This window comes from Vanellus vanellus (genome assembly GCF_965231255.1).
Source record: "Vanellus vanellus genome assembly, chromosome: 18".
NCBI lineage: Eukaryota > Metazoa > Chordata > Aves > Charadriiformes > Charadriidae > Vanellus > Vanellus vanellus.
This window is the reverse complement of record NC_138923.1, coordinates 2,821,584-2,839,120: the sequence shown is the minus strand read 5'-3', so window position 1 is coordinate 2,839,120 and position 17,537 is coordinate 2,821,584. Positions and strand designations below refer to the sequence as shown.

Genomic DNA, 17,537 nt, shown 5'->3' with positions numbered 1-17,537 from the left:
CTGAAAAATAATATTCAGGACTGAGGAAGACTGGAAACCCGAAGAAAGGAGAACAAAATAAGAAAATGCAAACTAAACTGGTGCATCAGAGACATAGAAGAGGGTAAGGAAAGTAACGGTGCTCAGAGAGGGTTAAAACACGTCAGGTGAGCTAACAACTTAAAAACGCATTAAATCCTTCCAAAAACCCACAAGGCAATACAATTCAGGTGTTCTCCAAGGCTCCTTAAAAAGGTTCACAAAACAGAAATGGGCTTTTTTTGATAGTTGAAGAGAGAGCTCTCTCAAACAGGCACCCCAGAAACCAAAACGTTCTTCCAAAATCTTGTCTTGGGAAAAGCTGTAAAGGTGTTTTGGAGCTAAAAATACGGGGGGAGGAGTTAAACAACAATTAATAACGAACACGACTGGCCTAAAACACGTAGAAGGGATGGTGTAGATATAGAGACATCTTCCCAAAGGCGGCCGGACCAAGGGCCTTGCTAAGGTGAAACACAAAGCAAACCTGCGTTGGCGGCGGCACGAGCTCAAGATGCTAATACAGCAGGCTTTTTCCTATACATGGTTGGTTATTTTGGTTTTGTTTTTTTTTTTTTAAAGCCCTCATTGCTCATAGAGTACGATTTTAAAAGCTTTCTGTTCATCTCTGAAGGCGATGTACTCCCATGGCTGGGCAGGACTAGGCATACAAACGAGCTTAGCTCCCGTTACCCGCAGCGTCAGCAGTGCCTGCACCGTTTGGGATCCGGGGATTAGTTCAGCCATCAGTACTTTGGGGTTCTCCAGTTTTGTGCTCCTCCGCCCAACGCAGATGCGGGGTTTTCCTACGCTAGGTGCTGGCAAACTGCAGGGATAATTAACACCGTTTGGAGCGGAGCGTACGGTTTAGGGCTGGCGACAAGGAGCAAAGCGCAAGAAAGCAAACCTATCCGGGAGGAGCTCTTCTGCCACTCCCAGAAAGAGAAGCCGACTTTTTAGACAGCATTTTGGTAATTAAACGGACTTAATACAAGCTGCTGCAGGGAGCGGACACGCCGCCATGCTTGTGGTGAGCGGGGAAAGTAATGAGGTGGGGAGGGTCAGAAGGCGGCAGATGTTCGTCAGGGGGTGCACCCAGATGAGCGCAGTGCAAGAGAGCTGCGGCTGCGGAAGGGAGATCTCAGCCAGACCCAGCACCCTTACTGGGCAGTGCGCTGAGGGTTGCTGGTTTCAAACGTGTCGTGTTAAAAATAAAAATAATAAAAATTTAAAACACTCCCGGAAAGAACAAACCTGTTCGCTTAGCTGGCAGCTCTGTTCTGCACACGGTTGGTATCAGTGGAGGAGGAAAATCATTGTACCGGTTCCTTTCAAAGATCTCTCAGGAGGAAAAGAAATTCTTCTTTTCCCCTGTTTCCGAGTGGCCTTTTGTCTCACCCGTTCCTGTAATAATTTGTCATGACTCTCCGCTGTCCTTTGGGCAGCGGCGGAAGGACAGTCCTGAGTCCCCAGATCGCCTCTGGGACTGTGAACTGTATGAACGCATAATCATGGTGGTTCGCCACGGGGCACAGACGCCATCTGAGTTTTCCAGTGCCCTCCGTATCCCCACAGCCAGACCAGTGAGAGGTTTAGCCATACTGAGGTTTCAGAAACCAGAGTGATAAATGCCAGTGGGACCCCAGAATTTGTTGGGTGTGACAATCTGATATCAATGTATCGTCACCTCCAAAGCACAGGCTCGTTAGAGACAACCCTGCCAACCAGCTGAGCCTTTGCCCCAAATTCAGGGCTCTGAGTTGGTGCCCAAACATATCTCCATCCATAGACACACCTTACCGGGGCTCAGTTTTACTGTTCCCTTAAAATAAACAAACCCCAGGTTTCACCCCTGCAACCCCCTCAAGCCTGACTTCCCTCCACCATTGCTCCCCAGTTCTCTCCTGTGATAGTCGCTCCTGTCTGTCTTGCACCCTCTGGGAAACCAAAGGACCGCATCCACCCTAGTGAGGCTCTACGTGGTTTTTAACACCTGCAAAAAAGACAGCTCAGCAGGCAAGGCATCATGGCTAGGATATTTTTTTTTTTTTAAACGATACAGCATCCTAAGCAGGGGATCAGAAGTTGCGTTGCATTTCCTTTAGTCATCGCTGTAACACAGAGACCGGAAGAAGATAATTAGGGCGCCTGAAAACCCCCAAACAGTGCCTCTACATTAGAAGAGATATTCAACAAAGAGACAGTATCAGATCAGCCACTTCTGCCCTCCAAACAAAGGCACAGGGGCTTCGCTGAGATATCTGAGCGAGAGGCGTCTCAGCAGCAAGATTAATTGCTGGTCATTAAGTACTGACAACACACAGCACGTTACAGGACTGGAAATAAAGGCAAACCTTCTACTGAGGCGCTGGCAAGCTGAACAGAACTGGCAAAGCAGCAGAGAAACCCGGTCCCCCTTCTCTTTCTCCTTGGCGTGGGGAGATGGGACATTGCGGGCCCAAAGGAAGAGCAGATTACAGGAAATACCTCACGTTCAACAGGCGACAGAAGTTAGAAGAAAGGAAGAATAACTGAATTTAGCTTCTGAAGCTTCAGACTCGCTAAATAGAAAACGTGAATAAAAACGCGGCCCTTAGAAGAAGCCGTCACGCGCTCACGGGGGACTCTAATTTGTCTTTCTGGCAATCACCCTCCCTTGCCATCTCACACATTTTTCATTGACGTAGGTGTCTTTCCCCAGCTGTGTCGAGGGGCTTGTTGCTCCGTTTCTTCTACAGAAAGCTGAAACCTGAGGTTCACAAAGCTTTGTCACGTCAAGGAATGGCATTCAAGTTACAGGGAGCTGGAAGAGAGAGGTTAAACCCATTCCCAGAGCCTGCTTACTCCAGGAGAAAAGAAACACTGAGAATCGGTACTGTGCGAAAGAAATGGACTTGGAAAGAATTAAAATGCAAAAAACATGCAACTTGATTAGCTCTGAACTGAAAAGGCTTCCAGTCTCTGGGAAAAGTGTTTTCAAAACGATGCATGTCCTTGTAAGATAAGAGAAACATCTTCAAAAGAATATTTGTGGGCTTATAAGCGCTTTCCTCTGTGCAGAGAACTTCTAGTTCTCCGCTCTCCCTTGGAAATGCAGCATGACAGCCTAATAGTTGCTACAGTTTTGAGGAGTTTAATGGAGAAAGCAGCGGTGGCAAAGTCATTTGCATGGATTACATTGCTTGCCTTCACCACTTTTTAATTCCTCTGAAAGGCACAATTTCAAATTGACTCATTACTGCCTCTGCGCAGAGCCCAGCGAAGCCATGAAACGAAGAGCAGAGCCCGTCCCAGCACGCGGCGGGTGGATGGAGACAGGGATGCTCGTCACCAACGAGGCTTTTTTTGGTACTGGTTGAAGGGAAGAAGAGGTGCTTGAGGAAGAGAACTGTTGTCTCGTGCCGAGAGGAGCAACACAACACGAAGCACTGCTTTTTACATCTATATCTGCTGACTTCTAGTGGTGGGAAGAGTCAGTCCCTTTAAAGAATTTCCTAAAAAAAAACCAGGCAGTTAAATTTATTCTTCAAGACTAAATTTAAGATTACGGGTCTGTTTCTAACTGATCCGTACAGTTCACTTCTAAACGATAGAGTCAATGTTTACAAGCTCGACCTGGCAATTACCATATGAATTTTTGGCCTAACTTCTGCGAGATGCATGAAATGATAGGATTTGATTATTCTCTCTGGCTTGTAACTCGCATTAGTTTTCTAAGACTGAAAAATCTTGCACATTTGAAGACACTTACAGATCTATAAGTCATTTAAGGTGGCATGGCATTTCTTCTTGACCTCCTCAGAAAGACTCTAACGAGTTACAATTTGCCTTACTTAGCCTTGGCCTCATGGTACGGGAATTTTACACAAAATCACCTGTTATCTCATTTGAAAATATTTAAACCCTCCTGACCATCCCCTACGTATTCATTCTTCAACACACACCTGAGAAATAAGTCAAGCTAGAAACTTCGTACCTGGCCTCTCTATAATCCTAAGTGAAGAAAGTCCATTCAAATTCTAAGGAAATTGGTCAGACCGCGGCTTGATTTTTTTCTCTTTCAAGTCACGCACCTCTAAATTCAGCATTTCAGCACGTTATCTGTGCTACAATTTTCTCTTTTGTTCCCCAACCCATTGTCAAGCCGGCATTTGTTAAGCACTTCATCAATTAAGGCTTCCTGTATTAAGTATAACTCACACAAGTATTTGCACATTAAGGTTGTCACTGTTTAAACACCTTGGTATAGATCCCTCAAGTAGATATGCTGCTGACTGTATTAAAGAATCCCCTTTTAAACCCGCCTGACCCGTGTTCGCTTCAGTTTCAACCACAGCTGCACTTCTGATGATTTATCAGTAGTGAGCTGGCACCAAAACCTTTCCGCCGTGCCAAGGTCCCTCCTTGAAAACTCCACAAGCACCTTTTATTAATATTTTCTTCCTTTTTATACTCTTATTTTACCACTGGAAAAAAATTAAAAGTACCACCAGAAAAAAAAAAAAAACCAAAACAAAACCGAAAACTGTAAAAATGCATTAGTCGAGAGCCAGGCTATTAAAGACGTTTCCTTCGTACAACAGAAATGTAAGCAAAGTCGTTAGACCAGGTCTGGAACACGCTCGAGTCAGACAGCACATAAGAGGTAGAAAACAAAGATCCATTGTTTTCTTCTGGAGGACTAAACAGTCTACAGTTTCCATATAAGAAAAGGTTGATAGTAAACAACCCCCAAATTTCATCTGAACTACCTTTTCAGTGCAATATATTCAGCAAGAGGTAATATAACGCCATTCAGATTGCAAACAGCGAGGGCTGAGAGAAACACAGGAGACACTCAAGAGCGGTCAATAAATGATGAGCACAATGTTAAATTAAAATCATTGTTGACAAATGGGAGGTCGTGTACAGATGAAGGAGTGATTTTAGTCACTCAAATAGTTCTTCGGTCCTAAACCAGTTACAGCCCTCAAGGTAAAAACTTGAGCACTAGTGAGAACAGGGAAAGCTCCTTTCCAGCGCCAGCAACTACTCAAAATTTGTAAAACATTACAGAGAGAGAAAAAAAAAAAAATCAGATTAAGTATTAAGATGCCACTTCATGAATCACTGGAATGCAGCCTTCCACTCTTCCTACCTTACATCAAAAATAAATGAGAGAAAAACGAACAAACAAAATGCTCAGGGAAGCTACCATAAATATTAGAAGCCCGGAGAGCCTTCCATGGGCAGAGGGGGGATGGAGCAGATTGGTTCTGCATGCGTTAGAGCAGAAAAAAAATAAGATGAAACAAGGTCGAGAGAGATCAGGGAAAGAAAAGTAATAAAAAGAACTGCGAAGTGCACTCCGGAGTTCTCCCTCTCACTGGGGAAAGGGAACATATTTGAAATCGATGACAGAACATACTGTTTGGCGGGTCGGTTTGTTTTTTTAAAATCAAACCAACTGTTAACGCGTGGAACTCCTTGGTACAAGCTTCAACGAGGTCAAGGGCGCTAGAAGGATTTCCAAACAATTAGATATTCAAAAGAATAACAACGAAATCCTCCAGAGTTGCGCTAAGAGCAGAATACCAAGAGCTTTTTGCTCTTTCTTTTATGCAAACCGGCGGTTACATCTGACTGCCGGGGGGCACTGCAGGAGACCTCTGGACAGGCCGGGCTGCCCGCGACCGTCCTCCCTGGGGGTTCTCCTGCCCCAGCCGAGCACTTCGCTTGGGCCACTGTCCCCGACACGATCCTGGGCAAGGAAGACCAACCACCTAGTCCGGAAATTCGTAACGGTTTCATAACTGAAACCCTGCCCTCTAAAACAGAAAGGGGAAATCCCCAGCGACAGTGCAATCCCAAATTTCACTGCCTGAATTCTAAACACTCGATCAAGTGTTTTGGTTACCCTTCCCGCTACCTTTTGCAGTCAAAGATTTACTAACGCTGCTAAGCTGATTTTAATTATTGCTATTATTCAGCTGTACCAGGAAGCTTTTTTTCTATTCCTATTGTATTTTCAACAATGCCTTTACAGAATATTTTTATTATTCCCTGATTCAGCTATTTTGCATACACTTTCCCGTTCTAGAAAACCTTCTGGATCTTGTGACGTTAGACAAAATAAAAAGATGAGCATTTTACAGCCGTTTCACTCTATACCGATGTGGCATTTGTTCAGCACTGGCAACACCGAAATAGAATAGCCAGCCATTCCCACAGGGACGCAAAGCTGGAGCGGAGCTTGGCTGCGTGTTTTGTAACTTCTCCACCTCAACTGTCAGACAAGTTCAGGTGATGGCCTCTGCTCAGCTCTTCTTGGCAGAACAGTCACCAAAACCAGATGAAGCCACCCACCGCCCTGCAAGGGGATTCTCGTCTTTATTGTACCGACGGGGAAACCAGGATTTAGAGAGCGAGAAATCACGAGACCCTTAAAGACAAGATGACACCAGAGCCAAGGCAGAAGCGTGGCACACTCTGCTCCGGCCACTGGATAAACCATTCATTAATTTGAATTTGAGGTAGCACAAAAGCTGTAAACAAGTGGGAAGGAGAATTATAAGTTGATAGGAAAGTGGACGGTTCTTTTTTTGAATCCTACAGAGCCCCAGACTAAAGCGTGGTTACCGAATTGAGGACAGTCGCCGTTGAACAGTCACGGTGAATAAAAGTCTGTCAACACAACTGGCACTCCACTGTCACTCTGCATAGCGCTACGGGGAATCACGGGCTCAAGCCACCATACAAACCGCTGTTCCTTCTTCCTATTTTACATTTCCATGCTTCGAGTCTTTTTTCCTCTCCGGCCAGGCTGTCAAAACCCGTTCCCAGTCCCCCGTGCCCTGAGGAGGTGCCGCAGGGCAGAGCCCCGTTCCCTGGGGCACGCGGGCTGGCCGAGCGCTTCGGAGCAGGGAGCCAGGAGAAAACGCTCTTCCAAATGCTTTCACCCGGGCTGGGTACGTAAGAGAGCCACAAATCCAGGAAAAGAGCCACCTATGCACAGAACGGCCCCCGGCGCGTACGCAGCTTGTGCCTGTGCACCGCAGCCAGGGGTTGCTGTGACCGTGTGACCACAGAAATTCAGCCAATTCTAATTCAGCCACTACTTGATTAAAAAAAGCCAGGTTATGGAATTTTTTTTTTTTTAATTTACCCTAGGACTGAAGGACACTCAATTAAACGACCAGAAGGTGAATGGCACTTGGGTTAGATTTGCAGTCCCAATGGAGGAAGAGACAGAAAAGCAGAAAAATGCCTCCCACTCCCTTTCCTAAACAGCATTTGAAAGTTGTCCCGCTCATCTGGATGTTGGTTTGTTTCTCTGCTTGGACAGACAGAAAGGATATCGGGACCATTAAAAAGCAACCACTTGCTTTTGCGCAAGCACGTTGTAGCGTATCAGGCCTCCAGCATCAGGATGGATTTCAAAACAAGGAACGACAACAGGGCTTTTAGGAGTACCAGAAAGCACCAGTTCTGCCACCAGTCCATGGGCTGACGTCAGGAGAGTCACTGGGCAGTGGTGGACCTCAGCTTCCCCATTTCTAAAGGGCAAGGATGAAGCTGACCTGCCCAGAAAGGCATCTGAAAACCTATTTGAGAAACCCACCGCTGCTTTTTCTCCCCATCGTTGTTTTAAAAGGCATTTTCACATTACTGGGATGTTTCAGCTTCTCAGAAAAAGCAAGCAAGGAAGCAAATTAGCCCCACAAGTTTTCTTGATGCTATGTGAATTAATTGCACTGTGGTTATGTCAATACGTAAATCTGTAACACAGAAAGGTTATTGGTAATCTTTCCTGTCTGATAAAAGAAAAGCGTAGTATTTTTTGTTAAATTAGTGAGTTTGGGTCCTTGTTAAAGCTGCTCACGGCTTGCAATAAAGTGCAATATTCAGTTATAATCGTTATAAAACAATGTTAATACGTGCCGGGGTGAGTTTTATGAAAGTGATCTCTGTGGCTTATAAAAATGACACTCCAGTGTATTTTACCATCATAGCAAGAGAGGCTTATAAAACAGCTGTGGTGGAAAGTAAATGAAATATAAATGACTCATACAAGGGAACAGTTTCCCCACTTTGGAGACTTTGGGCAGTGTATCACTTTTTATATTATACCATATTAAGACAATTGCTTTGATCTCAGCAATACAGACAGTTGGCCCTGCTCCTTTATTTTTGCTTAACCAAACCGAGATCTTTTGCAATAACAACAGTGTGACTGCTCAGAAACACGCCCAAGAGAACCAACAAGTTTTTGGGCCCTCGTTAGCCTCGGGTTACCTCCATGGCCAGCGACACCAAGGACTAGCTCGGGGGCCCTCGTCCTCTGTCATCACCGGGCTCTACTTGCCACAAAACATATCAAAGCAAGGTCAGGAGAGCTCTCGCCTTACCTGCTTTGAAGATCCACTCCAAGTATCCGTTCAGTTCCCGTTCAATTTGCTGCTGCCTGCGGAGCTTCAGGAAGGCGCGACGATTTTCTACCCTTTCTCGTTCTTTGGCAAATTCACTACGGAGAGAGAAGAATAAGACAGAACCCGTCACAAGCGGTCAGGGAAAATACGCGAGCCCCTCTTCCGTCTTTCAGATCGTGTTCACGAAGCCCGTGAAGTCGATGACAGCCGTAGAGAGCAGAAACCACAGCACGCTACGTGGCGTTGTCCAACAAACTACTACTTTGATTGTAGCTCAGTTGTTTCTCTGCCTCTCTCATCCTGAAAGGGGACCGCAAACTGCCACGCGCACACACTTCTTTTGTTCTGAGGCCACACTACATCCATTACAATGAGACCCCGATGTGCAACCACATATACCTGTCCAGTCACGCAGCACAAATTATCACCTCCAACACTAAAAACCGTCCTCCGTCCCTCCGCACCACTCACCCCACAGCAGAATTCCCTCTAGAAGCACAATAACGCGTCACACACACACACGCAGTCTCTCTGTCTTGGAAGACATCTACTCTTCCCTGTTAGCCTTTCTCCGAGCTTGCCCAGGCTTAAGCCAACTTTGACAAGCAAGAGCTACATGTGAGGTTGGATCCTCTGGAGTTAAGGTGAAATAGCCCAGATGCTTTGAGTTGAGGGTAACAATGATCCTGCTGTGTGCTAGAACCACAAGGAAAGCGAGTATCTTGGCATCACATCGCTAGAACAGGACCGTACAGGGGAGTCAGAAAGTAAGGTTCATCCAAGCATTGCAAAAACCTTGTCCACGTACATCCTACTGCCTAGTTGGCAATGACGCTGAGACAACAGCACAGCCACCACCCCAAGGCACCCAGGCTGGGGCTTTCCCCAAGCTAGTTCGTATCACCACTGGGAAGCTTCTGATGACCCACCCGGAGATGTAGGTGCCCATCTACCATTTCCGGGGCTCTGAACCATCCCCTGCAGCCCCTGGAGGGACTCCCACAACAGCTTCAGCTGTACGGTTAAATGAGGGACCGGGCTTTTCTCCCTCGTGCATACCAGAGGTTCGCTCGTTTGACATCTTAACTTCGCCGTGTCCTTCAAATCTTCAGTTAATTATTGCAAACCTTTAGTTAACCATTGTTCTTTACTAAAATCCCACCTGCTCACCCGTTCGTTACCCGCACACGCGCCTCAGAAGCCAGCGAGGGGCAGGGGATGGGAGGAAGGTGGAAGAATGGGGGAAAAGGAGCCGCAAGTGCCGGAGGCAGCTTTAAATTCACAGTTTACACTTTACCCTTCAAAGCTGACACTTTTTGCTTTGTTTGGCAGAACTGTCTGACCCGCGGAGAAGGGACTGCGGGGAGAACTTGGCTCAGCGCTGCGACGCGCGCCGGTACCAGCCGCTGATGTGAGAGCTGCCATCAGCTGAGCTGTTGTCTTGATTTTGGCAGCGCATCCCAGTCTCCTGACTCCCCTCTCCCATCCCCCACCTGACAGCACAGCCCGTGACCCCATCCTTGAAACGGAGGAAGCCGAAACATCGCTCTGAACATGACAGCTCCTCCTTGGCATTCAGCACGTGTCTGCTGGGTGATTCGGGATCCTGCACGTGTCGGCTGGATCCCCGTTTTTCTCCCTCTTCCTTTTTAATGTTCTAATTTCTGGTTCAGTGCCCGCCGGTCGGGGCCAGGGACCTCCTCTCAGTTTTGATTTCTCTCTGGAGGGGGAGGAATGAGATCAGACAGCACAAGGTGACAACGCGCATTTATAAACCACCAGACGTGGAGGGGGCCACGCTTCCTGCGCTCCGGGCTGGCGTCACCGCGCATTTCCCAGTGCTGAGCCGTGCCGGAGGGGAGCAGGAGGCAATACTCAGCGGGGAGTTCCATGAAGGACCGCAGCAGGCAGGAAGGACAGCAGATGAGCCGTGGCACCGCTCCCTCACCCCTCAGGAGCGGGCAAGGGAGAGCTTTCCTCGCACAGCCTTTCATCCTCTGCCAGCTCCTAGCTGCCCTAAGGAAAGCAAAAGCTACCCAGGACTTGTCCCTTTAATCCCAACTTTAAACGCTGAAGAAAAGGAAGGGAATAACATTGCTAAGTCACAAACCTTCAGTAGTTTTGGTACAGCCACACACGCTTTTTGCAAGACAGCAGTGAGGAACGTTGCCGAGGTTAGAGCCACCCACCCCCTCCTCTTCTCTGGAGGTGGCAGATTTGGCACTGCCGTAGAAACCGGGAAGGTAACTTCCAGGAGAAGACACTACCTCGGATCTCCGAGGCTCATGCAACGTCTTCTGAGTGCTACAGAGCTGTAGCAAAATAGTCCGGATTGAAGACTGGAGGGTCTCCATGTATGGTCTTCTTGGTGGAGGAATGCATCACTTGCTTTCTCCTATCTCCAGGACAGCTTCATCAAACCTTCTCCTATCCTGGAGATAGGAGAAAGAGCAAGTGATGCATTTTCTCTTCTGGAGATAGGAGAAGGTTTGATGGAGATGGAACTCGTCAAAAGACTGTGCTTTTCTTTATGAAATGTGTTAATAAAAGCGTGTGGGTGTATCTCTTCCACTACGTTCATCACCATTCAGGAACTGAAATATTCCCCATTTACCGCAACTGGAAAACACCCAGAATTTCACTTTGAGAGCTTTTCAACAAAATTTCAGAACATATTCAAAGAAAAGGGGAAAACTTCTACCAAAAGGCCATATTTTGCCTAAAAATATTTCATCTGAAATTTTCCTGCCTGTTCTAAATGAAAACACGGAAAGTCCCACGGGAAGGTTTGGTAGCAGTAAATAAGTTTCCTCCTTTATTCAGCATAATTGCTCTTTATGCCACCAACTTACAAAAACTTCCCAAATCACCAGGAAAGGAAACCTGAGCAGGAAATATTCTGCCTCCTGCCCAGTTTTACCTCCAGGACCTTCTTCACAGCTGGTCCTCCACGGTTTGGCCAATTCTGGAATGAGGAATATTGAAAGACATTCACCCATTCTCATCCTTGGCTCTCATCAACCGCCACGGGCCCTAGATGAACCCCAAAACCTTCAGCTTCCAGCACTGTCTGGGGAGGCATTAGGAGGAGGAAAGCTGAAAGGTCGGTACTCCTACATGCAGCACAGCAAGAGGAGACGCTGCTTTGGAGGGAGCCGAGCTCTGCCTGGGCAGATGACTACAATGCATTTTAGTTACACCGTGACAGTGGTGAATAACTGATTCTACAGAGACGGCAGGAACAAACAGAAAGCAAAGGGAGGGCATTCATCATGGAAACCACATGCCATCCAGGCAAGCTCAACATGTCCCATTTTTCTTCTCAAGAGTGGTCGGTGCTTAAAGTCACGAGGAAAATGGATGATTGCTGCTTATCACCTTGGTGGGTGGAAGAGTAAAATAAATCTCAGTGTAAATATGCGCTGGGATAGCCACTTCAGGGAAATTCAAGAGCCCCCCCAGCCACAAAAGAGACAAGGTCATCTGATGAGTAACCACCAGGGCAAGTAAATGATTATAAACCAATGAAATTCTTACAAGTACTTTATCCATGCTGGTCTTAAATTAAAAACACTGTCACAGCAACCAAAAAGGGAAAAAAACAAAAACACAATCTTCATCCCCTGAGTCTCTGATTAACTTTCCTATATGACAAGCAGAGAGCTGAGATGGGGCATCATGTAATGCACCTCCTGGTCTTGGGTTTCACAGCACCATCCCAGGGCCAGCGACGGCAGCCCTGCTGCAAGGCTGATCACACAATTAGACTTCTGCAATTCAGGTTTTCCGTTTAGAAAGTGGACAGAAATGCTTCCTACTCACAAGGAAGAGGCAGAGAAAAATGATATAGCATCACTGTCACTGCTACCACTAATAGTGCTCACGGTAACAACATAGGTAATTAGCTCCTCATTCAGAACAATAGCACTGAGCTACACGTGGTCTCATGAAATCTCAGATCTTAAAATGGGAGAACCTCCTTCGTCTACTGAATCTAAAGCACTATTCTGAGTGAGCAGAAAGAAGCACAGAACTGGGAAGGACTCCACCAAGGACTCCCAGAAAGCAGCTGTAAAGAACTTTTAGAATTTTAAGTCTAAAACAACAACAACAAAAAAAACCAAACAGTTTTAGGATTGACTTCATCTCCAGTCCAAGGACATCAAAGGAACGAGCAAACCTGAGCCTGGATGGCACGTGACATCTAGGGACAGAGCCCTGCAGCCCTCGAGAATGGAGCAGAGCCAGATAATTCAAGTGGGTGAGCTGCTGGCCAAGGAACCAGCCAGGACTGCAGATGTTTGACTCAGTTACTCACAAGCCAAAATGAATTCTCCAGGTGGAGAAACAAAATTGGCCAAGACAGGCGGCTTAATTTGTAAGCTTTGTTGCTTGAACGTGGAGCAGTGCCCAAGAAGACCTGATACTTGTCAGCAGCCTGTTAAGCAGCCCACGTCACTCCGGAGCAGGGGGGCACAGGCTGGAGGTAGAAGATGGAAAACAGCAACTCCTCTGGCTGCCCGACACGCCAGGCGGAGGGGCAGCACTGCGGGAAACACGTGCTGGAAGAGCAGTACAAAATCACGAGCATCGTGCAGCTCGGGGGCTGCCTGGATGAGGAGAGGTGAAATGTTAAAAATCCCCCTCAGCTTCAGTCCACCCCTTTTACGATCAGCAAGGAAGGAACCGCAAGAGAAACATGGAGCCAATTCTCCTCCTAACTTTCAGTAAGCCTTCAGCAAGAGCAACACTGGGGGAGGGATTTCCATAAAAGGCTCCAAAGGGACCGCATATATGAGAACATGCACTTGCAGGACCCCAGACATATGAACACGCTGGATGATAAAAGAGGTAAGATGAACGCAATACTGTCTACATTTTTCAATAAAACCAAGTCTGTTGTGCTCTCGCCAGGCTGCAACCACTTGCTCAGGGGCTGTACATCACTTAAGAGACCCTCCAGAGTGCCTTAGGGTAATTTCCCAGCACGGGGACCGCACACGTCTCCAAGCCTCCTGGCATCCTGAGAGCATCCGCATGCACACAGAAACACTTAATTGCATTTTAAGGGCAGAAGTCCATTTCTTACCATTTATTTTGGTTAATCAACTGCGGGAAGGAAATAAAGAAAGAGCCTTCAGTTAATTTTTCCTTTCCCTCTCAGGTCTCTGTTTCCGATGCTGGGGGTTGCCACCTGCCCTAATTCAACAGAATCCCGATTGCGTGGGTGAAGCCAGTTACAATAACACGGTAGGCAGGTTCCTGATGAGCCAACCCTCCTCGTGCTCCTGCCGTTCTGCACATCCTCCCACATCTGCGTGATTGCGTTTGCTACCTCATACACACAGCCCTGCAGAGCCCCTCCTGGTTTGCTTCACCAGGGTCTGATCCACTTAATACTCCTAACATTTCGTTCCCCAACCGCATCAGCATCCACGTGTTCACAGAAAAGCAGATTCTTGCTCTAGAATTTGTTCTGCAGGTTCATATCTCTGTCCTTTGTCTTCCTGGAGAACAGTAAATCCTTTATAAGGGGAAGCCTCTGCCGGATGCGACAGAAAAGCCCAAACACCTTTATGACTGTAACGATTTGTACAACTGAGGACACAAAGCCTTGGCTGCGCTAAACATTTGTTTTACCTTCTGCAAACCCGTTCTGGGCGAGACAAAGGCAGTGATGGAGTCCTGGCAGGAAGAAAGAGAGAGTGTCCGTGGGGAGTTGGCAGGAGCGAGATGGACAGTGGGAGCAGAAAGAGAGAAAAGCGGCTGCTCGGTGTCCTGGATGCAGACGCAGGAAGAGCCCGGGGACCTGCTGAGCATCCTCACCCCTCCTGTGGGCACCGCGGTGACTCGGCGGTGCAGGGGGCGGCAGGCAGGACACCGGATAGGAACAGGAGGTATCTGAAGAACAACAGCAAAGCTTTGGATCTGAACAGGGACAGTGGACACCATCTTCCCTCGATGCCTGAAGCGTGTTGTTTCAGCAGGGTGCACTGTCACATTAGGGACCCATCAGCAACAGCAGCACCAGTGGCTCTTTGAACTCTCGGAGATGAAAGGACCCACCTCAGCCCACAACACGCTCCGAGAGCCTGAAAGGGGCTGGCGGGAGGCAGCAGCAGGAGAACGGCAGTCCTGCCGGGATGACGCCCTGCGGGCTGGCCACCTCAAAGGCACCAATCTTTGGTGTTCCTCATAAAAGCTCCTCCAGGGGAGGAGGAAAGGCAGCCGCAGCAGGGGCTGAATTATTCAGGGCAGCGCAGGAGGAGACAAGGGGCCAGGGGAAAGGACGGGGAAGAATACAGAGAGCATCATCCCCTTCAGTGCACTAACCTGGGTGGATGATGGCGAGTTAGAAATACAGGTGGAGGGTGGAATCAAATTTGGCTTAGGAAAGAAAAATATGAAAATAAATAAATACAGGCGCAAGCAGTGCCATTTCCAGCTGCCCGGACATGAGGCGCCATGGCCCTTAGCTGGGAAGATGCAAACCCAAGAGAATTTGGCTCAGCTGCATCCATAGCCAGCACCTTGCACCCTGAAGGGCTGCAAAAAAAAAAAAAAAAAAAAAAAACCAAAAAACAAGAGAGGAGATCAGCAAGGACATCAGTTTCTTCACCATAGCATCAGATATCTTTACCACAGTAAGCCCCAGGAAGATTTCAGGATGAGCCAAGCTATGCTTATTCTCATTCGCAGACAAAATCCTCAGCTTCAGAGAAACCTGCAGGCTAAACTAAAAATGATGTCTTGCCTCTGACTTACTGATTTGAAAACATGAATAGAAATGCACGTAGAGTATTGTTAAATCACTAGTTTTAAATACCTCTAAAAATCAGGCCTAGGTCACCACTGAGCATAGGCAAAACATACTGATTGGAAAGCCCATCTGGAACAGAAGGAAAAAGCATGGCAACGCACCTCATTCGGGTGAGAAGACAATCTGAGGAAAGGCAAAGAAAGCCCATCCCAGAGGCACAGAGAGATCACACTGGAAAGTGCTGGAACAAGATGAAACCAGGCAACAGATTCACCTGGAAAACCATCAGTAAGAATTTCTTTACGCTGCTGACATTTGGTACCTCTAAGATATTGCTTTCCTGCCCATAAAGGTGGTTTGCCGAGAAGTCAGTGTTGAACCTTGTTATTAAACAAGGAAAGCCCAGAGGTGGACTGAGATTTCTTAGTGCCGAAGATGACAAAGCTCTGTGGCTCATCGTCCACCCCAGGTTGTCCCATCAGCTGCACGGAATCCCAAAGACAGAGTGTTTCTATCTCACTGGGACCTACAGCCAGCCAAGACCACACTGGGCATGGTCTGAGGAGGCATGTCCACCTCTGCCAGAGGGAGCCCAAACACACAGCCCCAGCTGGGCTGAGCTGCTTAACCCATCCCAGTACCCACTGCTTAGGAGTAAGGACCGGCTCAGTCAATCCCGCCCAGCTAGAGCTGCTTCTGCTCCCTCCTCGTCGCTCTAAAGATGGGGGGGGGGAGGGGAATAGCTCTCCTCAACCAGCTGATAAAGGATGAAAGTATCACCGAGAGATTGATCTCTCAGCACCGAGCCAGGCTTCACAGTCACTTTTATCAGCGAACATAGCAGGAAGATGCTTCAAATGCAAGCCAGGTACGGGATACAACTTGTATTTCTAGAAAGAAAAGAGGAACAGCGCAGAGGTGAAGCCTTCAATGTACCTTCCTTCCTTTTGTCTTTACTTTCAGCTTGTGCCGATTTCACTTTGATTCCGCCTAATCCGATTTGAAATGCTGCGAGTGCCAGAGCCGGGCAAGCCCGGCTCAAAGGAGGCAGCAACAAAGAGAGAAAAAGGAATGAAAAAGCACCATTTATCTCATAGTATCATATCAGCCTACTGCAATCGCTGGATGAACCTCTGGTCCTGTCCATCAGATCTCCATCCCTAAGTCAAAGCAGAGGCCCCAGGAAATACAAATTTAGGTCTCCTACATATCATTCCTATATTACAGGCTTTAATTTCCATTGCAGCTGAACAGCACAGCAGATAAAGGCAGTCCATCTCTCCTACACCTGACCAAAACCACAAAAGGAGGAAAGGATCCACATTCGATAGGGCATTTAGCTTGGCGAGACGAAGCTCACACGGAAAGGCATCACTCCCTGACCCCTTCTGCAAGAAACGCACGTGCTTCTCCCACATTTCTCGTTTGCAATGGTGGCTTTATTAAAAGGGGTGATGAGCAAGGAGCAACAGGAAAGAAAGTATTGTTTTGCCCTGTCTTCTCCTTCCTTTTTAAGCACAGGCTGGGGAAAGACTAAAAGCAACGAGAAAGCAAGCAGAATCTCAAATCTTTTCATGATGCAGCTCTTCTGCTGCAAATAATTTACACCGGCCAAAGTCAGATCACAGCAGGTAACAGTGAACTGGGAACGGATTTGCAAGGGAAATGAATGATTGTCTCTGTAATGAGGGAGAAGGAGGACAGAAGAACGCTTTGCCGTTATGACAAATTAATCAGCCCGATTCTTCTCCAGCCTCTGCGTGTCTCGCAGGCTGAAGTTTTATGATCTCAATCTGGCAAAAATCCTCAGGATGGGAAAGCATGTCATGAAACTCGGCAGAGCAAGCGACCGAGACAGCCGGTTCAACGAGGTCTGGATGGGACGGCGCTTCCTCCCGGGGACCTGCTCTAACAGCGCCAAAGCCTCAGTGACCCAAGGTACCGCAGCGGGAAACAGATCTCCCCTGGGAGAGCGTTTAACGGGGCTCTGCCCAGAGAGCATCACCCCCCGACGCAGGCGCCTCAAAACCGGGTGCAGCAGCGAAGAATTAAAGCACCGTTTGCCCCCGACCCTCGCTCGCCCGCAAGGTGCCAGCGGGGGCTGTGGCTGTATCCCTTGCCAGGCTCCTGCTGTCACCAAGATGCTGCGTCCGTTCAAAGTGTCTCCCTGCGGTTCTTACACCAGGCGGTCGGGTGTAACGCGAGGCGGGTGTTGGGCATCGCAGGACGGAGCAGGTCTGGACCGTGTCACGGTAATACTTAAGCAGGGCAGATGCAAACCCGCCACTGCAGCGCCTCTCCACGCGGCCAACTGAGTAAACCTCAGGAAAGATCATTACTCTTTACTGGCC

General features: G+C 47.8%; 1 protein-coding gene across 1 annotated transcript in view; it reads right to left on the bottom strand.

Moving 5' to 3' along the window:
* Positions 1 to 17,537, bottom strand: part of CACNA1B (calcium voltage-gated channel subunit alpha1 B) — a gene marked incomplete at both ends in the record, with an annotated part of 308,104 nt that overhangs the window by 143,473 nt on the left and 147,094 nt on the right. The window contains one exon of the mRNA XM_082492464.1: positions 8,406 to 8,521. Within this exon, the coding sequence (XP_082348590.1) occupies positions 8,406 to 8,521 (116 nt within the window). The remainder of the gene's footprint in view (positions 1 to 8,405; positions 8,522 to 17,537) is intronic.